General features: G+C 42.1%; 1 protein-coding gene across 1 annotated transcript in view; it reads right to left on the bottom strand.

Moving 5' to 3' along the window:
- FNTB (farnesyltransferase, CAAX box, subunit beta) overlaps nt 1–16,272 on the bottom strand; it is a 150,602-nt gene extending 134,330 nt beyond the window's left edge. The window contains exons 1-2 of the mRNA XM_086937107.1: nt 16,029–16,272; nt 61–125 (exon numbers count right to left, since the gene is read on the bottom strand). Coding sequence (XP_086793233.1) covers nt 61–125; nt 16,029–16,127 — 164 coding nt within the window. The 5' untranslated portion in view covers nt 16,128–16,272. The remainder of the gene's footprint in view (nt 1–60; nt 126–16,028) is intronic.
- Nucleotides 16,273–20,459: the final 4,187 nt, after the last annotated feature.

Raw genomic sequence — 20,459 nt, 5'->3', positions numbered from 1 at the left:
ATGTATAATTATTGCTTATTACATATTACATATTACATATTCTAAAGAAAGTAAACTCACCGTAACCAGCTCTCTGTGATTTTGAATGAATTAAAAACATCTTGAACTTTGTCTTCTACTTTTTCCTGAGTCGTGAAGCAATTTAGATGGGAAAAGTTGAAGAAGAAAAAGAAAGGGGAAAAAACCCATTAACATCAGGAATTATTCATTAAAACGTGTGAAATTCAGATGCTAACCTGGTATCTACACTTCATTTGGAGGGGTATAGCTAAATTGCCACAGACCGCTCTGAAATAGACCACAACAACATATAGAAGACTTTGTGAAGCCTTAAACAGTAATGACGCTAAGTTCCGTCACATAACCAATGCATTACAATGTGCAGGAGAGGTGAGAGATATCATTTTCAATAACTAAGCAGAACTACCTGTATCAAATAAGTATTTGCAAAGCCGATAGGTCTGGCGTTTTTTGGGGGTAAGTGTTTAGTAATAGTTGGGCAGCTTTATGTTTTTTGTATCCCGTTGTCCTTGAAAGAAAATATCACAATAAAGCAAAACTTCCTGGGCTGCAGTATGAAGTAGGGGTGGGGTCCCTTGTCTCAACAGAATGCATTAGCAGAGTAAATCTGCACCGCCAAAGAATAGTGTTTTGGATGCAAAAGATAAAGCTGGTGTGGTAAGAGCAGAAAATAAAAGAAATGCATGGAAAAATACTTCACAGTAAATAGTTTTAACAAAGGGAGATGGGATATTTTTGTTGCATCTCAAAGAAATCCAGCCTGAACACACTTCTTAACTTTGTAAGCAAAAAAACATGCAAATCAAGTGACTGCTCAAGGAAAATTATTGAACAGGCCATATCTTTATGACAGAGTAGACATCCATAGAGCACGCACTACCTAAACAAAAAAAGTAATAAATAAGCATTTAAAATAAAAGTCTTGTTTCTGGGGGTAGGGCGTTCCAAATCCTGGGTGCCATTCCTGAGAAAGTACGGATGTATGTCTTCTTCTTGGAGAACCGTTGTGGCTTGAGAAGGAAATTGTTAGAGCTCCTGATGGATCTGTTACCACCAGATAGAACTAATTTCTCTGCTAAGTATCTCGGGGTTTTTTGATGCAACGCTTTATGTGTCATCACAGCGATTTTCAAGTGGATTCTGGCCTCAAAAGGGAGCCATTTGAGGGCGCGGAGGTCAGGGGAAATGTGGCAGTTTCTTTTGGTGCCGGTGAGGAGTCTGGTGGCTGAGTTGATTGATGCTCTAAGGGTAGCGGTAGTAGATCTTTGGGACAGTTATTCAATACTGGTAACACAAAAAGCGAGATTAGAACCAAGGTGGGCACACAATGTTCAGTTGGAATCCTACTGCAATTTATGGAGTCACACCATTCATTAACAGGGAAGACCCCAGCGGCATCAGCGGCAAAATCAGTGGCCAGGACTATAATCAGAAGAATTATTGTAACCAAAAGCTCTTTAAAGTCAAAGAGGAAGCACTGTAGAGCACTCAACTAAGCACCATCACTGAGCCCCAGAAAAAGCAGATCTTACTTTAAATTCATAACATTTGCAGCAGTGTCTCAGGGAATGAGACTATAAATTGAAACTAGGTCTGCTGGCAAACAAATCTCATCAAAGCATTCACTTTTCATTTCCATTTCACACTTAACCGCTTTGCTGTGGTCGGAATTCCCCAGCAGTGCTAAGAAATTTGACGAGTGCATGGTTCGGGCGGCCCCCGGCCGTCATCCCCACACACCCACCGTGATGTCAGACAGCCGGGGGCCGTACGACGCACGGAAGAGGTTAAAACAGAACATACTTTCACACTGTGAAACGAAGAATACATTCTGATCTTACGTTCCAAGACCAAATGCAAAAATTGACCTGGATTTCGTGAAATATATTCTGGATAAAATGTTAACTGCGCTGGAGTAACTGGAGTAATTTCAGTCATTTTGCCTTGCTCTTAAGTGAAATTTTGGAAAATTACACAATTAAGTCCGGGCTAGAAATGGGGGCCTCTAGTGGCAGACCTTTGTCCAAATAGGGACCCTTGCTTCTAGTCAGGGTAAGAGGGATACACTCCTAAAATAACCCCTGCACACCCCCTTGGAAGCTTGGCACTAGCAGAGAGGCTTATCTCAGAGGCAGTGTGTAAAGCACTTGTGAACCCATACAGTAATACAGTGAAAACACTACAAATGGACACAACACAAGTTTAGAAAAGTAAGTAATCTTTATCTAAACCAAAATCAACAAAAATCCACAATACAGTTATCAAGATATCCTTAAAAATAGGTTATTAACTAAAATACAGTTTGTAGCAACAAATAACTCCACCTGCAGTTATAACGACGTCGGGAGAGGTGCGCGGCGCCGTGCCCACAAAGAACAGTACCTTGGAAACGATGAAAGCAAAGAAGGTGCACAGCTACAGGAAGTGATGCTTCGCTGGCGCCGAGTGACGTTGGTTCCATATGACACCAGGGGAGGTGAAGCCTCTGTTCCTTACTGTGGTGCAGGGAAGGTGAGATGTTGGTTCCTTACTGTATCGGGGAGGTGACGTCACGATGGTGGCGAGGCATCAGTTCCTTACGACGGTGATATGTTGATGGATTCAGGAGTCACCCACGTCGAGGATCGGCTCCGTGTTGATGAAGCACCGACATCGGTGAGGTCAGGGCTACGGTGCGAGTCGGGATGTTGCGTCATGGACGTCACAAGTGGCGTCCTCGGCTCTGGTGTAAGCAGCGGCCTCGATGTCGGCTTCGGAGTCCGTGCGGCATGGCGTCAGGTATATGGTGCAAGTCGGGGCGATGCGTTGTGCTCTTCACGAGCGGTCCCCACCGCTTTGGTGCACTTTCGGCGTCGCTGTTGCAATTTCCTTCTGTGACAGCTGAAACAGCAGCTCCAGATGCAGAGGGATAGACGGGGGCAGAAGGGGGGGCGGGGGGGAGGGTCAGTCTGTGTTCCTGAGACTTCAGAACAGGTGGCAAGTTCAGTTTCAAGCCCTTGGAGGTCTTTTCCTCAAGCAGGTGACAAGGCAAACAGCAAAATCCTTTTCTCCTTTCCTAGTCACTCTCTCGGATCACTCTTCCATACGGATTGAGATGCGGGTGCCCAATCTCCCCCGGCAGTATTACAGGGCCACTTTATTGCCATAACTGCCCCTACAATACGGAGAGGAGGACAACGCAGCTAATACTTGAGAGAAGGGGTAAGAAACTGGGGGGGGGGGGGGGGGGGTCAAACCATCAGACAGGGGCCTGCCAGACCCGCCACCAACTCAATGCAGCTAAAAAAGTAACTCAGAGCATTAGATATGGATAGAGAAGTCGTTAATTTGGGTCTACAAATGCATCACCCAGTCAGAGAGACAGAGAACGGCAACTGTTCGAGATTAAGGGTGGTTTAACTGCAGCGAACACACACGCAGAACTGCAGAAATGGAGAGATCACACGTTGTCCTGGCTTGGACGGCTAGCACCGGTCATGATGACTCTGCTTCCCAAGATACTTTATGTAATGCAAACTGAACCGCTGTTGCCCCAAACTCAAGTTCTTCATAAGCTGCAACATTTGAATGAGCAAAATGTATGGGCTGGCAAGAGGGCTCGTGTCCCTAAACACTTGGCATATCTGTCCCTTGCGGACTGGAGTTTACCTGCCTTAACCTTTACCACCACGAAGCGCAACTCCGCTATATAGTGGAGTGGAGTGGACTAGACCCACCGCCGAGAAACACTGGTGTTTCATTGATCAGGCAATCACTGGGATGATAATATGGAAACTCCCCTGGCTTCCCAGACCCCATCTCCCCCTCCCCAGGCGGCATAAGCATCTCCAGTGCTCGAGGCCACAAAAGGCACCTGGGATGCAGTTAAACTCAAGCGATCCACCCGAATCTCACCCCTTACTTCCATAATTGGGAATCCTGGCTACCCCCAGCGCTCCGAGATATGGCCTACAGGCGAGGCAACGCGCCAACTGTTAGAGAGTGGGCGACCTTTTTCACCACAATGGAATAATGGAATAATGGAATAATGGAATAATGGAATTCCAACAGCTTAGGGAAGGATATGGCAAACCATCGTCAGCATACTGGCAATACTTGACCATCAGGCATTGGGTTACGCAGCCATCCATGAGAACACATGCTAGCAGATCCCTCCTACCATTTGGAAAATGGCTTATCACTAGGTACTCGGATAAACTGCTTCTGTTGCACAATATGCTTTCCTAAACAAAGCACAGACTTAAAAGTCATTGGCACAACTTTGATGGGAGAAGGAATGTGAATGGCCATTTACCACAAAAGAATGGTTGGATATTGAGAAACAGGCCAAAATGACAGCACAGTTGGTAAGGTGACACTACTCCAGATATTGCACTACTGGTACTACACTCCGGAGTGAACTGCGCAATGGAAGCTGGGAGGAGACTCAGCTTTTTGTAGGGGATGTGGAGAACAGGGAACACTAACACACCTCCTGTGGTGCTGCCCCGAATACAGACGTTTTGGAAGGCTGTAATGGATGCGGTTGATGATATTTTTGGCACTACCATACCCATGTTTCCGAGCTATGTCCTGCTGGGCCTCCCAAACGCTTTCACGTATCCCCTCAGGTCACTGAGAGGTCACGCAATAGCATGAGCTTGTGCACAGCCAAGCAGATCCTCCTTAGCAGGTGGGGCACAGATAAGACACCACACCACATAGATTGGCTTCACAAACTCTGGGATTTATTAAGCATGGAAAAACTCAGTGGATTCAGAGAATCAGCTACCACAGTTTTATAAGACATGGGGCTCCCGTCTTAGACTCCTAGGTGCAGAATTTAGGGAACTAGCATGCCAAACATACCTGCGCATGCGACACTTGATACCGGAGAGCACACCATCCAGCTTGCGATCACCCATTGGGTAGACACTCCCTACACAAGAACAACAATCACCATACATTAGATTAAACCAGGCGATCCACTCACAGACTATCAACGCTTACGGACCTCGGACCCTCTCCCTACTTCCCTATCCTGCTCGGTCACTATTTTTGATTTCTTATGTCGATCTTCTCTCTCCCCTGTCTAAGTTGTCCCCCTCACAGAATACTGAATTCAGGGGAGGTGTTTTGCACTGAATATTTTTTCTCTATATGTAAAATCAATAAATATCCTTCAAACCTTAAAAGAAGAACACCACTCAAGAGTGTTGCCAGATTGATGATGTTCACACATTAATACGTCACCGCATGTGCCATGGACATATTTTCTTTTCAAATTAGCTGTTCCAAGATTACCAATAATGTACATTTTAAAAATATAAAAATTGTGTCTGAGTGTATCATTTAGAAAGGAGCAGTCTGGCAGCAATTTGCATCTACCAGGCTCTTCACGCCACAATCATAAACCTGTAACACAGCGAATGAGTTACAAACAAATAATCTGCAAACAAGACCAGAACATAACCCCCAGGCTGCATCATTAACTACTTGCAAAGGAAGCTCAGAACCATTTTAGGTTCATTTGAGCACCGTCTATATTTAAAGGTCGAATGTGCAAGATACAAAGGACAGAAACGTAATAAGCACCATTAGGTCTCTAACTGAATACTGGCATGACGTTGGTCCTGCTGGGGAAAGTTTCACATTTCATTTGGGGGGGGGAGGGGGGGCTGTCAATATAAACCCGTTTTCAGTGCGGAGACATACTTTGAAAAACATTAGCCTTGGGAGTACAGAATTACAACCCTAAGAAACGTCCTCCTAATGCACAAAGGCACGTCTGCACAGGTTGTTTTGGAAACCGCAAATCCCTTGAGGCCTAGGTTTTCCAAAAGCATTAGGCCTACGTTTTCCAAAGTGGTCAGCAATTTTGGTGCTTGCAAAAACACCAAAGAAGGGTTTAAAAAAATCCTGAACCTCTAAGACATAGAATGGGATAAGGTCATAAAAAGTATTCATGGCACTAGATATAATGTATTTTTACATTCTTATTTAGGAAGACTAGTTGTTCACAATATTCCTCCTGGAAACCCTTAGCCACATGCGATTGCGTCGACAATAGGCTTACCTGCAAGTATGTTGCTAGCTTATCTGGTTGATCAAACCTAAATGGCTTTTTGTTCATCTAGTGGCTTCCTTAGTAACAGCCTCTTCAGTAAGTAGCTTTAAACTAAAAATGCTTGTGAGCTGAAATATACTGCTGAAAAAAAAGGCACTTTTTAGAGAGTTCTCCCAATCATCTGCTACCTACAATTTCAGCTGTAGACACCTTTTCCAGTACTTTTTTCTACAAATGTATGAAACAGAGTGTTAAAAATGAACACAGATGTGCTTTCATATTTAGCCTTCAAGCGAATATCAGGCCTCAAAAAATCTATTCGGCCACTTGCTATGGCAAGTGAGATTTTATCAGGTCGAGCTATATTTAGGACCTACTCACCCATTTAGGAGAGTTGACAAAGAACATGTGTTCTGTTCAGTCAGAAAGAGAAGGAGCAATAAAGAATCTTATTTTTATCTTGTCACATTTGCTTTGTGTTCAGAAGTCAGTTTACGATTACTTTAGCTTCCCTGACTGCAGAGTTCCAGTATTTTGTAAAGTGCTGTACAAAGTGTGAAACAAAAGGCTGCAGAGTGTCAGGTTTTTTCTAACACACATATAAATATCTAATAAGTCAACTGTACAAACATTTCAAAATATATTTCAGTACAGGGCTCGAAAAATCCACTCACTATGGTAAACCCGATTTAATCAGGACAAGCTATTTTTAGGGCCTACTCACCCGTACTGGTGAGCCGACAACAGGTATGCTCATTCACAAGTGAATGAGCAATGACGATGCCTTTAAATCTTGTCACATTTGCTCAGCTTTCAGAGACAGTGGTCTAAAGTCAGTTTATCTTCCTACATTTACTTTTCTTTCTGTGACTGAAGTTAGAGGATTTTGTAAAGTGAACTACGTGACAATCGGGCTGTGCAAAGCATGTGAAGTAAAAGGCTGTAAGATTTCTGGCTTTTTCCAAATAACACTGAAATAGCTAATATGTGAACTGTTCAAACATTTCAAATAGATTTCCCAAGTTAAGCAGACACATTTTCAACATTCTGTGATGAAAAGAAGATTTTTATAGGAACAAAACAAATTAAACACTTTACTTGATGATGGGCAAATTTTAAATATTTTTTTGAAACCTAATTTTCAAACAGGTGTATGCGCCATATAGATTTTATAAGTAAAACTATGTGTCAGTGGGAACGTTTTGAGACCATTCCAATGAAAGAAGCGCTATCTGTAAATGACAGTGCACTACCACATCCTGTTTTAGCAATATATTTATGAAAAGTGAAGTGTTGGGAAGGTTTTTGGCCATTTCTTGGAATTTTACTGTCTGTATGTGCACTCCCACATCACGTTTTAGTAATTAATTCATTAAAAGTCAGTGTTTAAACATGAACTGAGAAACACTCCTGCCCCTGCCCTGATGGGAATGCTATTAGTAAAGGGAGAGGAAAGTCATGGATTATGTGTACCCTATATGTGGTCTATATTCTTATTATACATGGAGCAAACGTTTCGTCTATACTTAATCACAGAAAAGAGTTCTGCACAGCAGAATTGCTGAACTCACATATTTGAAGGCATCCTAATTTTTGAGAATGAAGAAAAAAGGTGATTGTCAAATAAAATATTTGCAAATTATCACACAATTTGAGACAATTTTACGGGTCAAGTGCATTACAGTTAGGTCGAGTGGCTTATTCAAGTTACTCGACCTGTAGGTCCAGTAAAATTTTTATGAGGCCCAATTAGTACCTGCAGGGATATACATCAGATCGACGCAACCAAAGAACTGGCAAGACAGGCGCGAAAAATCTACTAAAGTTTGATCAGGTAGAGATATTTTCAGCACCTTCTAGTCCAATCAGGCGAGTAAACTGAAGCTGAAACGGAACAGATGTTCTGTTCATTCAGAAAGTGAATGAGCAATAAAGATGCCATTAAATCTTGTTTTTACGTTGACACATTTGCTGTCTGTCCAAGGAAAGAGGTCAAATGTCAGTTTTCCTTAACTAATAGCTGCTTTGGAAAAATAGGTTTATTTCTCTCTCTCTCTCTCTATTACTAGAGTTAGAGGTTTTTGTCAAGTGAGCCTTCTGAAGATCATCACACAAAAAAGTAAGGACTGTAGAGTCGCAGTTTTGAGATAAAGTACAAAGTGTAGCAAAGTGCAATGCTTTTTAAAAACTGTCCTCACCCACAACGAATTGTGGCATGCTTCATCAGAATGCTGCTGCAACACCTCTGCGCAGACCAATGCTAGAGGTGGAGTAATCGGGTGGGGAAGACAGTACAAGCACAAAGAAAAGGATCCAGAAAATATTAAAGTGCAGATAGTAAGTCTAAAACTAACTAAGGGATATTCTCATAATAATTTTATTCCAGGACTCCCCTGTTAGGGTTAAAAAGGTATCTCCCTACCAAAGGATGGTGGGGAGGTGAGTGTATTTAAGCAGCTGTCACCCCTCCGTTCTGCATACAGGTCAACATGTTTCTGCCGGATTGCGTGTCTCTCCCAGCTTTCGTCAGGATTCGTGTGGAACCCACCATACTTAAAATTAACAGGTGGAGTAATTAGATATACAATTTGTAAATAAATAGAAAGGGATTGAGTACAGGGATCCGACAGTCCTGACGAAAGCCGGGAGAGAAACGCAACCCGACAGAAACATGTTGACCTGTATGCAGAACGGAGGTGCTTAAATACACTCACCACCATCCTTTGGTAGGGAGATACCTTTTTAACCCTAACAAGGGAGTCCAGGATGAAATTATTGTGAGGATATCCCTTAGTTAGTTTCAGACTTAATATCTGCACTTATTATTTTCTGGATCCTTTTCTTTGTGTTTGTACTGTCTTCCCCACCCTATTGCTCCACCTCTAGCGTTGGTTTGCACAGAAGGGTCGCATCAGCCGTATGATGAAGCATGCCAAAATTTGTTGTGGGTGAGGGCAGTTCTTACAAAGCATTGCACTTTGTACTTAATCTAAAAATTGTGACTCTACAGTCCTCACTTCTTTGTGTGTGATGAGGTTTACCCTGAGGAGGTCGAAGTAAGGTAATATCCTCCTCCCCCTTTCTTTTTGTGTTAAGCCGTCTGAAGATGTCAGAAAACTAACAAATAACATTTAAATATATAGCCTGTAAATTAATATTACAAATATTTCAAAATACATTGGTAACTACAAAAGCACATTTTTATGTAATTAAGAAGTGTGATGCAAACAAAGAGTTAAATAGGAGCAAAATAAACCAGAACACTTTACTTGATGATGCTCAAATTACACATTTGCAGAAACTCTATTTCCCAACATTGTTTGTACATTATATAGTTTTATTAGTAAAGCCGCATGTCAGTGGGAAGGTTTGTGGCCATTTCAATGTTAACTCTGTTGATTATAAATGAGTGTGCGCTACCACTTCATGCTTGAGTTATGTATTTATTAAAAGTAATCGTTTTTAAACATGATTGAGAAACATTCCTGCCCCCGCTCTGATGACAATGCTGTTAACCCCTTCGGTGCTCGGGACGGCCCCCAGCCGTCATGCGGTGGGCATGTGCGCACGACAGCTGGAGGCCGTCATAATCCGGTACCCTGTTTAAAACTCCTGCACGGCGCGAACATTTGCGCAGCATGCAAGGGGTTAATGAACTAAGAGGCAAGTCAGGGTCATGTGTATACCCTAGTGGCTAGATTTGCATTACATAATGGAAAAACAAGTTTAGTCTATTAAATCAAACAAGAGTTTTTTGTACAGCTGACATGCTGAACTCGCACATTTGGAGGTGCGATCATATGTGATCATGAAGAAAAAAGGCAGCTCAATAAATTAAAATATTTGCCCACGATCTGATCATTTAAAACCAGTTTATGGGTCAAGAACATTAAAAGTAGGTTGAGTAGATCACTTAAGTCACTAGACTTGCAGGTCTAGTAAAAGTTTGATGGTTTTTCGAGGCCTGCAAGAGAATTTCTCATTTGCTGTGTGGTTGTAATTCACTTGCAATGCGAGTGACAGTAGATTATGTTCAATATACTGAGGGTTGTATCTATGTCACCCATTTTGTTTTAAGAACCAGGATAAACAATCCAAGAACAAGGATTCTGGGTCAAAATACGTTTTCCCCCTCAATATATTTGGTTTCCAAATCTTACTTTTTTCCATGGTTCACTTTCAAGTGTGTCTTTACATCCAAATAGAAATATGAAAGACAAGACAATATAATCCTCTGTAGTGAGACATTTTCAAGAATGTGCAAATACTTTGTTCGGCCACTCATCACAAAACTGTAATAGGTAAATAACTGTGGTGAGAATAAGGGATGGCTCAACAATGGCAACTGTACCATTAGTCCTGTTTGCAACAACAGGACACAGAAGGTTTGATTCTTTATTCCTCTTGCAGGATAGTCAGGCCCATAGGAAATGCTTCTGCTCATCTTACCAGGCGTTCTATACTACATCTTCGAAGGTTCTTATCACACAGAAAAACACCAAGTTCAGAATGATCTCATTTGTTCCAGTTTTCTATCGTTATCAATTGTTTATGGAGCAATTTATGTGGCAGTAGAAGCCTCGAGGCTTCTTGAAACAGTCTGGGTCATCTGCTATCACTCTCCAGGTTTACATAACTCATTTTAATTGTCTGAGTTCTAAATTCTCCCAACTTTAAAATCCATATTCACATTCTGATTTCTTCAATATCACGCAGAAGTCTCTTTAAATACTATACGGTGAATGATATTTCCCATGGTATCACAGCAGGACTTAATCCCTCCAAATCTGCCAGGTGTGGAGGGTATCGCCATCGCTCATCTGCTTTCCTTAATTTGATATTTAAGATATTTTACAAGGTATTGACATTACAGCTAATCGAGCTACAATTATCTTCAAGAGAAGGTGAGTTCCACTACAAAAAGCTAGTTGATCCTGCCACTCTGCTCGCGTTTACTTGCTTCTATTCCTCACAATGGGCCCCATTGTCTGCTGAGTAAAAGGGCTGACTATTCCAATCACTTAGTATGAATTAGAATCAAGCCACCACATTAGAAGTAAATGGTGCTTACATTTAAACCAGTTCTTCAATACTAATAACTTCATAAAAAACATGCAGGCATGTCAAATAGATCAAAATTAACTGATGGACTAACTTCTGCCTGGAACAGCACAGATATGCAGTGTTACTTTCCATGAAGCGGCGTTCGTATGCCTAATACAGCACACACTTTTTTTTACACTCTGGAGAAGAGGGCGAAATGAAAAGGTTTGGAGTGGCATAAATCAAAGTAAATTTTCAATAAGTTGTTGAAACATATATACTACCCAGTGGGGGTCAACACTGGGTCGTTACAATTATGACCACATTTTCATTAAAAAAATATTTTGGGGTTTGCTAATAACTTTGCCAGCTTAACAATTCTTCATGAAACTATTCCCCCCAAAAATGTGTCATCAACCTCAGCTTCTTCTTGGAAAGTTTCAGGATGATCCACCAAGCGGGGCTGAGGAAACTTTGCCTAAAGATTTTTCTGTATCCTCTCGAACTACTTCTGTAAGACCCCTTCAAACTTTTCTAAATCCATATACACCTACTCCCTGGCCGCTGCTGCATTTCCCTAGTCTTCTACAGTGCCTGCATACCTCGTCCTCATCTTCCAAAATATGTTCCAAAGTATCAACTGGCCATCAGGCCAGAATCTTCTCTGGTCCATGGCCCCAGATCCTGTGCATATTAATATCCCACTTCCAGCACACTTCTAAAGCATCAACCCCACCATCAACTCCCTACAGCATTCTCTAAATCTCAAACTAAAACTAATGAACTTGGCTCTCCAGAACTCCCTCATGCTTATACTAGCCATGTGATGCAGACAAGGAACTTTGAATTTCTTAACTAGTGATCCCTCCTCTCAACCTCAGATGCCATTTAATTCTGGCAAATGTTGTTACAGAACATATATTCTACAATATTAGTTTAGAACCCTGTGCACATGAAAGGCTCTTGTCACCCATCTCTACTTGTGAAGCAATCCTGATTCATTTTAATATAAATCATAACTATGCTTTGTATTTCCCTGGTTTTAACACAACCCCAATGTTTACAATGTCATTGATTATTTGCTTGGTCATATTTACCACTTCTGCTTGTAACACTATTTGTATGCAGGTCTTTCTAGGAGGATGTTTGGTTGCACAGCTTCTACTTTTTCTGTACTGCATTATTTTGTTTCTGTACAGCACTTCAATGTTCTTGAAGTCTGGTCCAAGCAATAAACTACTTTTAAATAAACCAATAACTTCTACTCCCTCAATGCACAGGGAAATTGCACCACAGAACATGAAAAGTTCCAGTCTAAGAGGTAGCTGGTAACATTACCCTTTAACTGAACTTTTATTTTCAAGGCTGGGCCATCAATGGCTTTTGTTATCACTGTTGCATCATCAGACCACGGTGGCTGCTTGGCGTGGTCTTATGCCCCTAAAACTATTTGATCTCATCAAGAATACTAACTGCTCTCCCCCAACCTCCAAGCTGGAGGATTCAACAAAGAAAGTAGCGGATTTCACTGTATTCTTCGAGGAAAAAGTGAAAATCACTGGTGGAGCAGGTCGCTCATCCTATCCCTCCATAGGGGCGCAAATCACTAGTCATTTAGCAGATCTTTGACCCCCATCTCTGAAGATGCCGTCATCATTTGCATCTGCGAAACAAAGCCCTCCAACCATTCTCTTGACCCCATCCCTAGTGCCATTGCCATTGACTTCTATACCCATTCTCTTCCCTTTTGGACCACTTTAGTCAACCTCTACCTCTGTCAAGGCTCCCTTCCTGTCCCCTTCAAAACTGGGCAGGTCACCCCTCGGTTTAAAAAACCCACTGCTGATCCGAATGACCTCAACAACTTCCGCCCCATCACTATCCTACCCTTTCTTGCGAAGATCACAGAAAGATGTGTAGCGAAACAACTGTCTCGTCATTTCAAGGACAATGATCTACTTGACAATTTTCAGTCCGGCTTCATCCAAAACTGCAGCACTGAAACAGCCCTGCTGCAAGTGATTGATGACGCGCTGCAGATACTCGATTCAGGAGAGTCTGGTCTTCTAATTCTCCTTGACCTTTCTGCAGCCTTTGACACTGTCAATCACAACACTCTCCTCAACACTTTTCAACAGAGAATGGGCATGGAGGGCACTGTGCTTAAATGGTTTGCTTCCTTCCTCTCTGATAGATCCCAAATTATCAAAATAGCGAACAGTCTTTCACATCCTTCGGCGGTAGGTCAAGGTGTTCCTCAAGGCTCTATACTTGCACCCACGCTGTTCAATCTCTATTTCAGAACCACTGGCAGATCTCCTAAGTAAATCTGGGGTCCACTATCATCTCTACGCAGACGACACTCAAATCTACCTCAAAGTTTCCTCCACTCACAATCTCTCCGTCCTAAGCTCTACTCTGGACTCCATTCAAAACTGGTTGTCAACACATCAACTGATTCTGAATCCCTCCAAAACTGAATTCCTCCTCCTCACTCTCTCCTGCCCCGGTGCAATCATGGATGATCAGTTGAATCTACTTAACAATAAACCCATCATTGTTGACAGCGCAAAATCCCTGGGTGTTATACTCGACAAAAAACTCAATCTAATCTCCCACATCAACTCCATTGCAAAGTCTGCTCGATACCAACTGCCCTGTTTGGGGAATTCGTCGCTTCTTCCCGGAGCAAGAACTTAAAACTCTGGTCCAATCGCTGGTCCTCTCCGGACTGGACTACTGCAATTCTCTTCTCACTGGCCTCCCTAACTCCCACCTGTCCCCCCCTTATATCTATTCTCCATTCAGCAGCTCGCTTCAATTATGGGGCCTAAAGAAGTGACCACACCAAACCCATGCTATCCATTCTCTGCTGGCTTCCCATCGAGGCAAGATCTATCTACAAGACTGCCTCTATCACCCACAAAACCCTGCACTCCTCCTCTCCTTGCAACCTGGCGAATAAACTGAAACCCTCAGGAGTCTCTAGACCATCACGTAATGTGGAAAATGTACTGCTTGAACCTCCCACTCTCATGAAGGAAAGATCGATGGCCCAATCCTTTTCAAGCAACACAGTGAGAATCTGGAACTCACTTCCGCCTCCGCTCCAGACCACCACCTCCTCCTAGGCCTTCAAAACGGACCTCAAAGCTCTCCTCCTTCAAAGACACTTCCAAATGTAATTCATACCCTCTCTATTATCTGAAGGAAGACCCTCCATTATAGAAAATCCTTTTCTCCATGACTATGGAAGTGCCTTCCCAGTGTGTTCTTTCAGCTATTGCAGTATTATCTTTCTACCTGTGTTTGGTACTCGTTTGTAACATGCACACATCACTTTTCTCTTGTAACACACTGTTTGCTACCTCTTACATTTTGTTTGCTTTAGATACTTGCACAAGTGCCACCATTGCCTATGTAACGTTTGTTCTTGTGCTTGAGTGTCTGCCCTTTATTGCAGTATTATACCTCTACTTGTACTTTGTACGCTGTTGTAACCTGCACACATGTCACTTTTTCCTCCTGTAATGCACCGTTTGCTACCTCTTGTATTTTGTTTGCTCACAATTGTCATTTTTGCCTAATGTAACTTAACGTTTGCTTTTGTAATTTGTAATGTTCACTTGTAATGTTCTCCTCATGTATTATCTGTTCCTAGTGTGAAGCGCTCTGACACCTTCGGGTAAAGTCTGCGCTATATAAAACCGCATAAAATAAAAGATGATTTTATTCTCGTCCCCATCCTGTGCCTGAACTCCACCACTAATTGTTTATAGTATCAATGCAAAGGCTCACAATTTCTCTTCAGAAGTTTAGGTGACCACCTCCCTCCAAGTCACCATTGACACCGTTTCCATTCCTGGACTTATGTGATTGCTTAATGCATTATCTGGGGATTATACTTTTGTTTTACTTTCAGTTACGCATTTAGACTAACAACACTGAAATCAAAGATGTTTGGGTGAAAAGTTCAGGACTGGACACAGTGTCCATAATGACGTGGACGTTGGTGTTTACAAGGTGCTAATTTCGGATTTTCTGAATTCGCATAGGAAATACAGCCTGCTGGACAGAAACCTTCAAGAGTAGCGAATCTATTTCCAAGCATTCATTTCCAAGAATAGTTTTACCTGGGTGGTTGATACTGGTGCAAATACCAAAACACACACAGGAACCAACAGTTATATTTGCGACCGATTAGTAAATGCAGTAGACCTTTGTACTCTCTACCATTCCCATGTGACTCTTAGAGTATATCCATTTGTATCTCTTCCTTGAGTGATTTTACTATTTGTACATTTGCTATTTTTCTTTCTCTTTGTATCTCTCCCTTGTGAGACTTTACATCTTGTACATTTGCAATTGTTTCTGTTTGTATCTTTTATGTAACGCATGTAATCCTAAGTCCTTATGTTTTGCAACTGGTTCTTATGTAAAGTGCTCTGAAACCTTCGGGTAAAGTTCGCGCTATATAAAATCGCATTAAATAAATAAAAATTGAACCTCAGGGCTAACCTCTCCATCCTTTCAGATTCAGCCACGGACACGCCCTCTTAACCTCCCAAGCTGCCTACTTCATGACCACATGCCCCTACAGCTCTGCACCAGAGGCCATAGCCTGAGCCATGCCTCTCCTCATGCGGTGCGATACGTAGACCACTCCATCCCTCACGGATCTAGCCCCCCTGAAGCGTCCGGGGCCTGGATACACCTAAAAGCCACATTTCAAACACCATGACAATTGGGAGCGTTGTAGCTCATGAGGGAACCTCGCATCCTGGGAGCTGTAGTCCTTTTCTACTACTCTCCTCGTCCCAGGGAAGACAACAAAACTACAAGCCCCAGAGGCTCACCGCAAGCGCTCAGACACCAGCTCTAGCCAGCTGCCTATGACACCTCTGCCTGAAGCGCTCACCTGCTCGATGGACGTGACCGTCACCAGCCCGTCGTCCCGCACGCGCTCCAGCACGTGCTCCGGGGCCAGGCTGCGCAGCTCCTCCGGATACTCAGCCATGGCCTGGACGGCGGTGAAGGCACCGGGCTGGGAATCCTGCCGCTCCAGGAGGCTCAGAGTGGCTAGGACGGCCTGTGGAAACAAGCACAAAAGCTAGCCCTAAAAGCTCAAACGAGGAAAAAGAAGCACAAAACAGGCCTCGCCCACATAACGACAACAACGGGGCTATAAAAGTGACTAGCGCTCATTGGGAGAGGATGTTTTGCATAGATGTTTATTCGCTCAGTGACAAGTATTGGCTTTCGTTTTCGTTCCCTCCTATCATCGCTGATAGTGACTCGGTGTCTTGTGACATATATAGCCAGATTAATTTAACGTTGTAGCCAACGCTGGTAGGCCTTTCTTGGACACCTAGTGCACTTTTCCCCATTTACAGACGTATGTGCCTAAAATCACAGAACATAACGGGCAGTAGACAAATTACACCTTTGACGCACACTACCATAACTTCTTAGCCAAGAATGCACAGGGTGTTATAGTGTGCAAATGGTAGAATGCGATGCTTGACCACCTCCGACCATTCCAAAATCTCCTAAAATTCAGAAAACAACTGAAAACCTGTTTTTTCCCTCCACCGCTTAAATACCTCATTCTGCCACCTTCTTCCTAAAGGTTAATGCTTGACACTAGTGCCAAGACGCAGATTGGCATTCGTGCACTTTACAAAATATTAACATGACATAATATTTCTTTATTTTAGTCTGACTTGACAGCACAGCTGCTGCTAGACCGTAATTGATTAAAAAAGAAAGCTTTCAGGAGTACTACAGAGCAGGACTAAGCTTCGCCCAGATGCTAGTTCACCTGAGTAGTACTGCTTTTCATTAGACGAAAGTTGTGTACTACTTCCACAGAAAGTGTGCTTATCTTCCTTACAGCTGTGATCATCTTTTTTTATCATGCTACATGAGCAAGCCTGTTATTTTGTAGGTCTGGCTTGACAGCAAAGCTGGCAATTATATTATGTGATCAACAGAAACAGAGCTTTGAGAAGCACTATTGGAGAGGGGACTTTGGCTCCGTGGAAGAGATTTTTTCTTTATTCATGCTCTGCCGCCATGACGCGTTTCAGCCCCTAGAGGCCTTGATCACATGATATATATATATATACTATTCAATCAATCTTTCTTTGTGGCTCTTTAATTGATTGACCTGATCTGGTAATTGGAAACTAGAAACTGTCACCCTCAATGTCCAAGATCTGCGTTGACGGTGGTGAGGCAACAGCAATCACTGGTATATCAGAATCATTCTCTCCTGAAACATGTAGATCTGATGAGCAATAATTAAACTCTATACGTGTTTAATTAAACTCTATAAGTAGGAAGAGTCTCTGGTAAAATGGTAATATATTTCCCAGGGCATGGGCAATCACCATGTGTCGTTTGGTAGACATCACTTGAAAAGGTTCTGCATCAAATGGAGCATCAGATTTTCTTTTCCACAAGCACATGATCACCTCTTCTGGAGACAATGTTTTTCGGATGTCATCTTTTTTTAGCTTAAATTTGATCTTTTGTTTATGAACCAAGTCCTTCTCATGATTTGCTCTATCATCCTTCGTTTTCTGATTGGTCCATTGAGGGATCTTGATTGTTCATTGCTCTCCCGAACATCAATATTGCAGGACTTTCAATTGTGGTTGAGTGAGGTGTGAACAATAAGCTCTTAAGGTAGAATTTAATACAGTTTTTAAATCGAGCTTTTCAAAAGTAGCACGCTGCACTGCTTTCTTTAGCATACCCATAAAACGCTTAACAAGTCAGTTGGCCTGAGGACACAGAGGTGTGATCTTCTGATGTTTTATATGCATATGCTCTTAGAAATCTTTGAATTCACGACAGAGATGCAATCCAGTCTCTAAATGACTCGGTCTTGAGTGGTAGATGAGAGATCCTCAATTAAAGAAAATCACGAGTTTTTGTCCACAATCACCATCAGGTGATGACCATTGTTAAATGGACCAAAACAGTAAATGGCTACTCTCTCTCAAGCATATTTTGGGAGTTCTGACATGTTTATGGTGTGTTGAGTAACTTTAGTAGAAAGGCAGTTGCACACATGACAGGTTTTAATTCCTTTTCAACCTGCTCATCAAGAAGAGGAAATCAGACTCGGTCTCGGAGAGCTCGTTATGTGGCAGCGATTCCACGACGCCCTTCATGAACGACTTAACTCATTTTCTGCTGCAGACTCTCCGGAATCAAGATTCTCGACCCTGCTATATAACACCTTCTTGATTTATGGGCAGTTCATCTTTGATCTTTTTGTATTTTTAATTTTCATGATCACTGGTGAGAAGTTGAGGGTGTTGGTTGGTTCCATGACTGATATGTGATTATATCTTTCAACTTTAGCATATAGCTATAATGGCTCACAGCAGTGATAATCTGGGCTAACAATATGGCAGCTGGTATGTTGGATTTTACGCTGAAATTGATATAGACTTCAGCCTTCTTGCATGGAGTACCATGGCTCGCTGAAAAAGTAGACAGCAGGGTTCTAATCCTTCCCTGGACGATGCGCAATGTTATAATTGTTCTCTTGTAGTCCTAGTCCCCATTGCTTAATGTAAGGAGACATCTCGGCCTTTGGGTGTCCAAATATAGTTAGTAAAGCTTGATGCTCAGAGAACAGCATAAAAGGATTTTCATACAGGAATACTTAGAAATGTAAACAAGACCATATCACAGCCACATTTTCTTTTTCAGGTTGTGATTAAGCACATTCTGTGTTGGACAAACTCCTACTTGCATATGCCACAATATGCCTTCGATCAGTAGGGTGTCTGCTGTGCTGTGCAAGGATGGCCCCTAACCCGACTGGGCTAGCGTTGACAAAAACCTCAGTATGAATTTTCGGATTGACATATGCCGGTTGTTCCGTGAGGAAGAAGGAGCTCCATGGCGGCGGGTTATTGATCGGTTACGAGAGATTGCTTTGAAGATTTCCTCACTGTATATAAGGAGCGTTCGTCGCTTAGAATACTAGTTTGCTGGCTAAACGGTTTTGAACTAGAGGAGCTCAGTGGCTTACTTGAAGAGTATCCTATTTTGTGTATTTGTTGTTGTCTTGCATCTTTCCGAGTGCTTAAGATGCACCAGTCTTCTATGTGGGTTCACCCCCATCTTTTTGGGAATTATATAGATTCATATTTTTAAAGACCGGATGATTGTTGGAAAACAGTACAATAATGATAAAGAACTGCAATGAGCAGACTGATATGTAAATAGCCTTGAAAAAGCCCTGGCGCGAATCGCCATAGGGGGCGAAACACGTGTCGGCTGTTCATGTTTTTACTAGAATCAATAAAGATCCTTTTTCTACATAAAAATGGACTTTGACTCAAATCTATATGAGTGAGGATTCAGCCTGATGATATAAAGAACTGCTGTAAACACACTCACTATCCCCCTAAAGACTTTATTGTTTAAAACTCAAGAGGTCCAGAGTTTTTTTGAGTGTGGCCTTCTTATACAAAACTACGTGAAGACTGATATAGCCTTGGATTCTCCTTTGGACCGCCTCTCCTTTCCAGAAACATATGCCATTTCAGCAGCTTTCTCAATGGCTTGTTTGGTTTTTTTAAAACCTTTCTCACATTCATGTGACCAATGAAATTAAACATTGTTTTACATCATCTCTCTCAATGGAGCAGTTACAGTGGCAAAGTCTTTTGTGGGGGACAGCGCTTGTAGTTTAGCAGGATTCAGTGTCATACTCCCATCAGAAAAGATATGACCAAATAATTTTAACTTTGTCTTGTGTAACTCACATTTATCTGCATTCAAAGGCAAACCTGCATCTGCAAGTAAAGCACATACTTGTGTGAGATCTTTATCATACTCGTTTTGTGTAGCTCCGAAAACGAATATGTCATTGCAATAACTGAACGCATTCATGACAGGCTGTATGATTTGTAGAATGACGTCTTGAAAATTTTCTGCAGCTGATGACACATCAAAAAGTAGTCTTTTTTTTAAACAAGCCAACATGTGTAGAAAAGATTGTAATGTACCAGAAATTTTCTTCAAGTTCCAACTGATAATAGCCTTTATTCAAATCAAGGCGAGAGAACACTTTGGCATGTTTTAATTGTGTTGTTAAGTCAACAATGTGTGGATCTGGCTGTCTTTCTCGTTCAGCTGCCTTATTTGCTTGACACATGGTAACGCATATATGCACATCTCCTTTAATATCCCTTCTTTGCACTACCACTATGGGAGAATCCTATAGCATGGCACCAGTAGACCACTCAATGATTAATGATAATAAATGATGAAGTAGCGATTCAGGTACTTTCTCAACAGCATCTTGTAAATGAAAAGCAAT

This window comes from Lissotriton vulgaris, chromosome 9 (genome assembly GCF_964263255.1).
Source record: "Lissotriton vulgaris chromosome 9, aLisVul1.2, whole genome shotgun sequence".
Lineage (NCBI taxonomy): Eukaryota > Metazoa > Chordata > Amphibia > Caudata > Salamandridae > Lissotriton > Lissotriton vulgaris.
The sequence above is the reverse complement of the archived record's forward strand: the minus strand, read 5'-3'. Positions and strand labels throughout refer to the sequence as shown.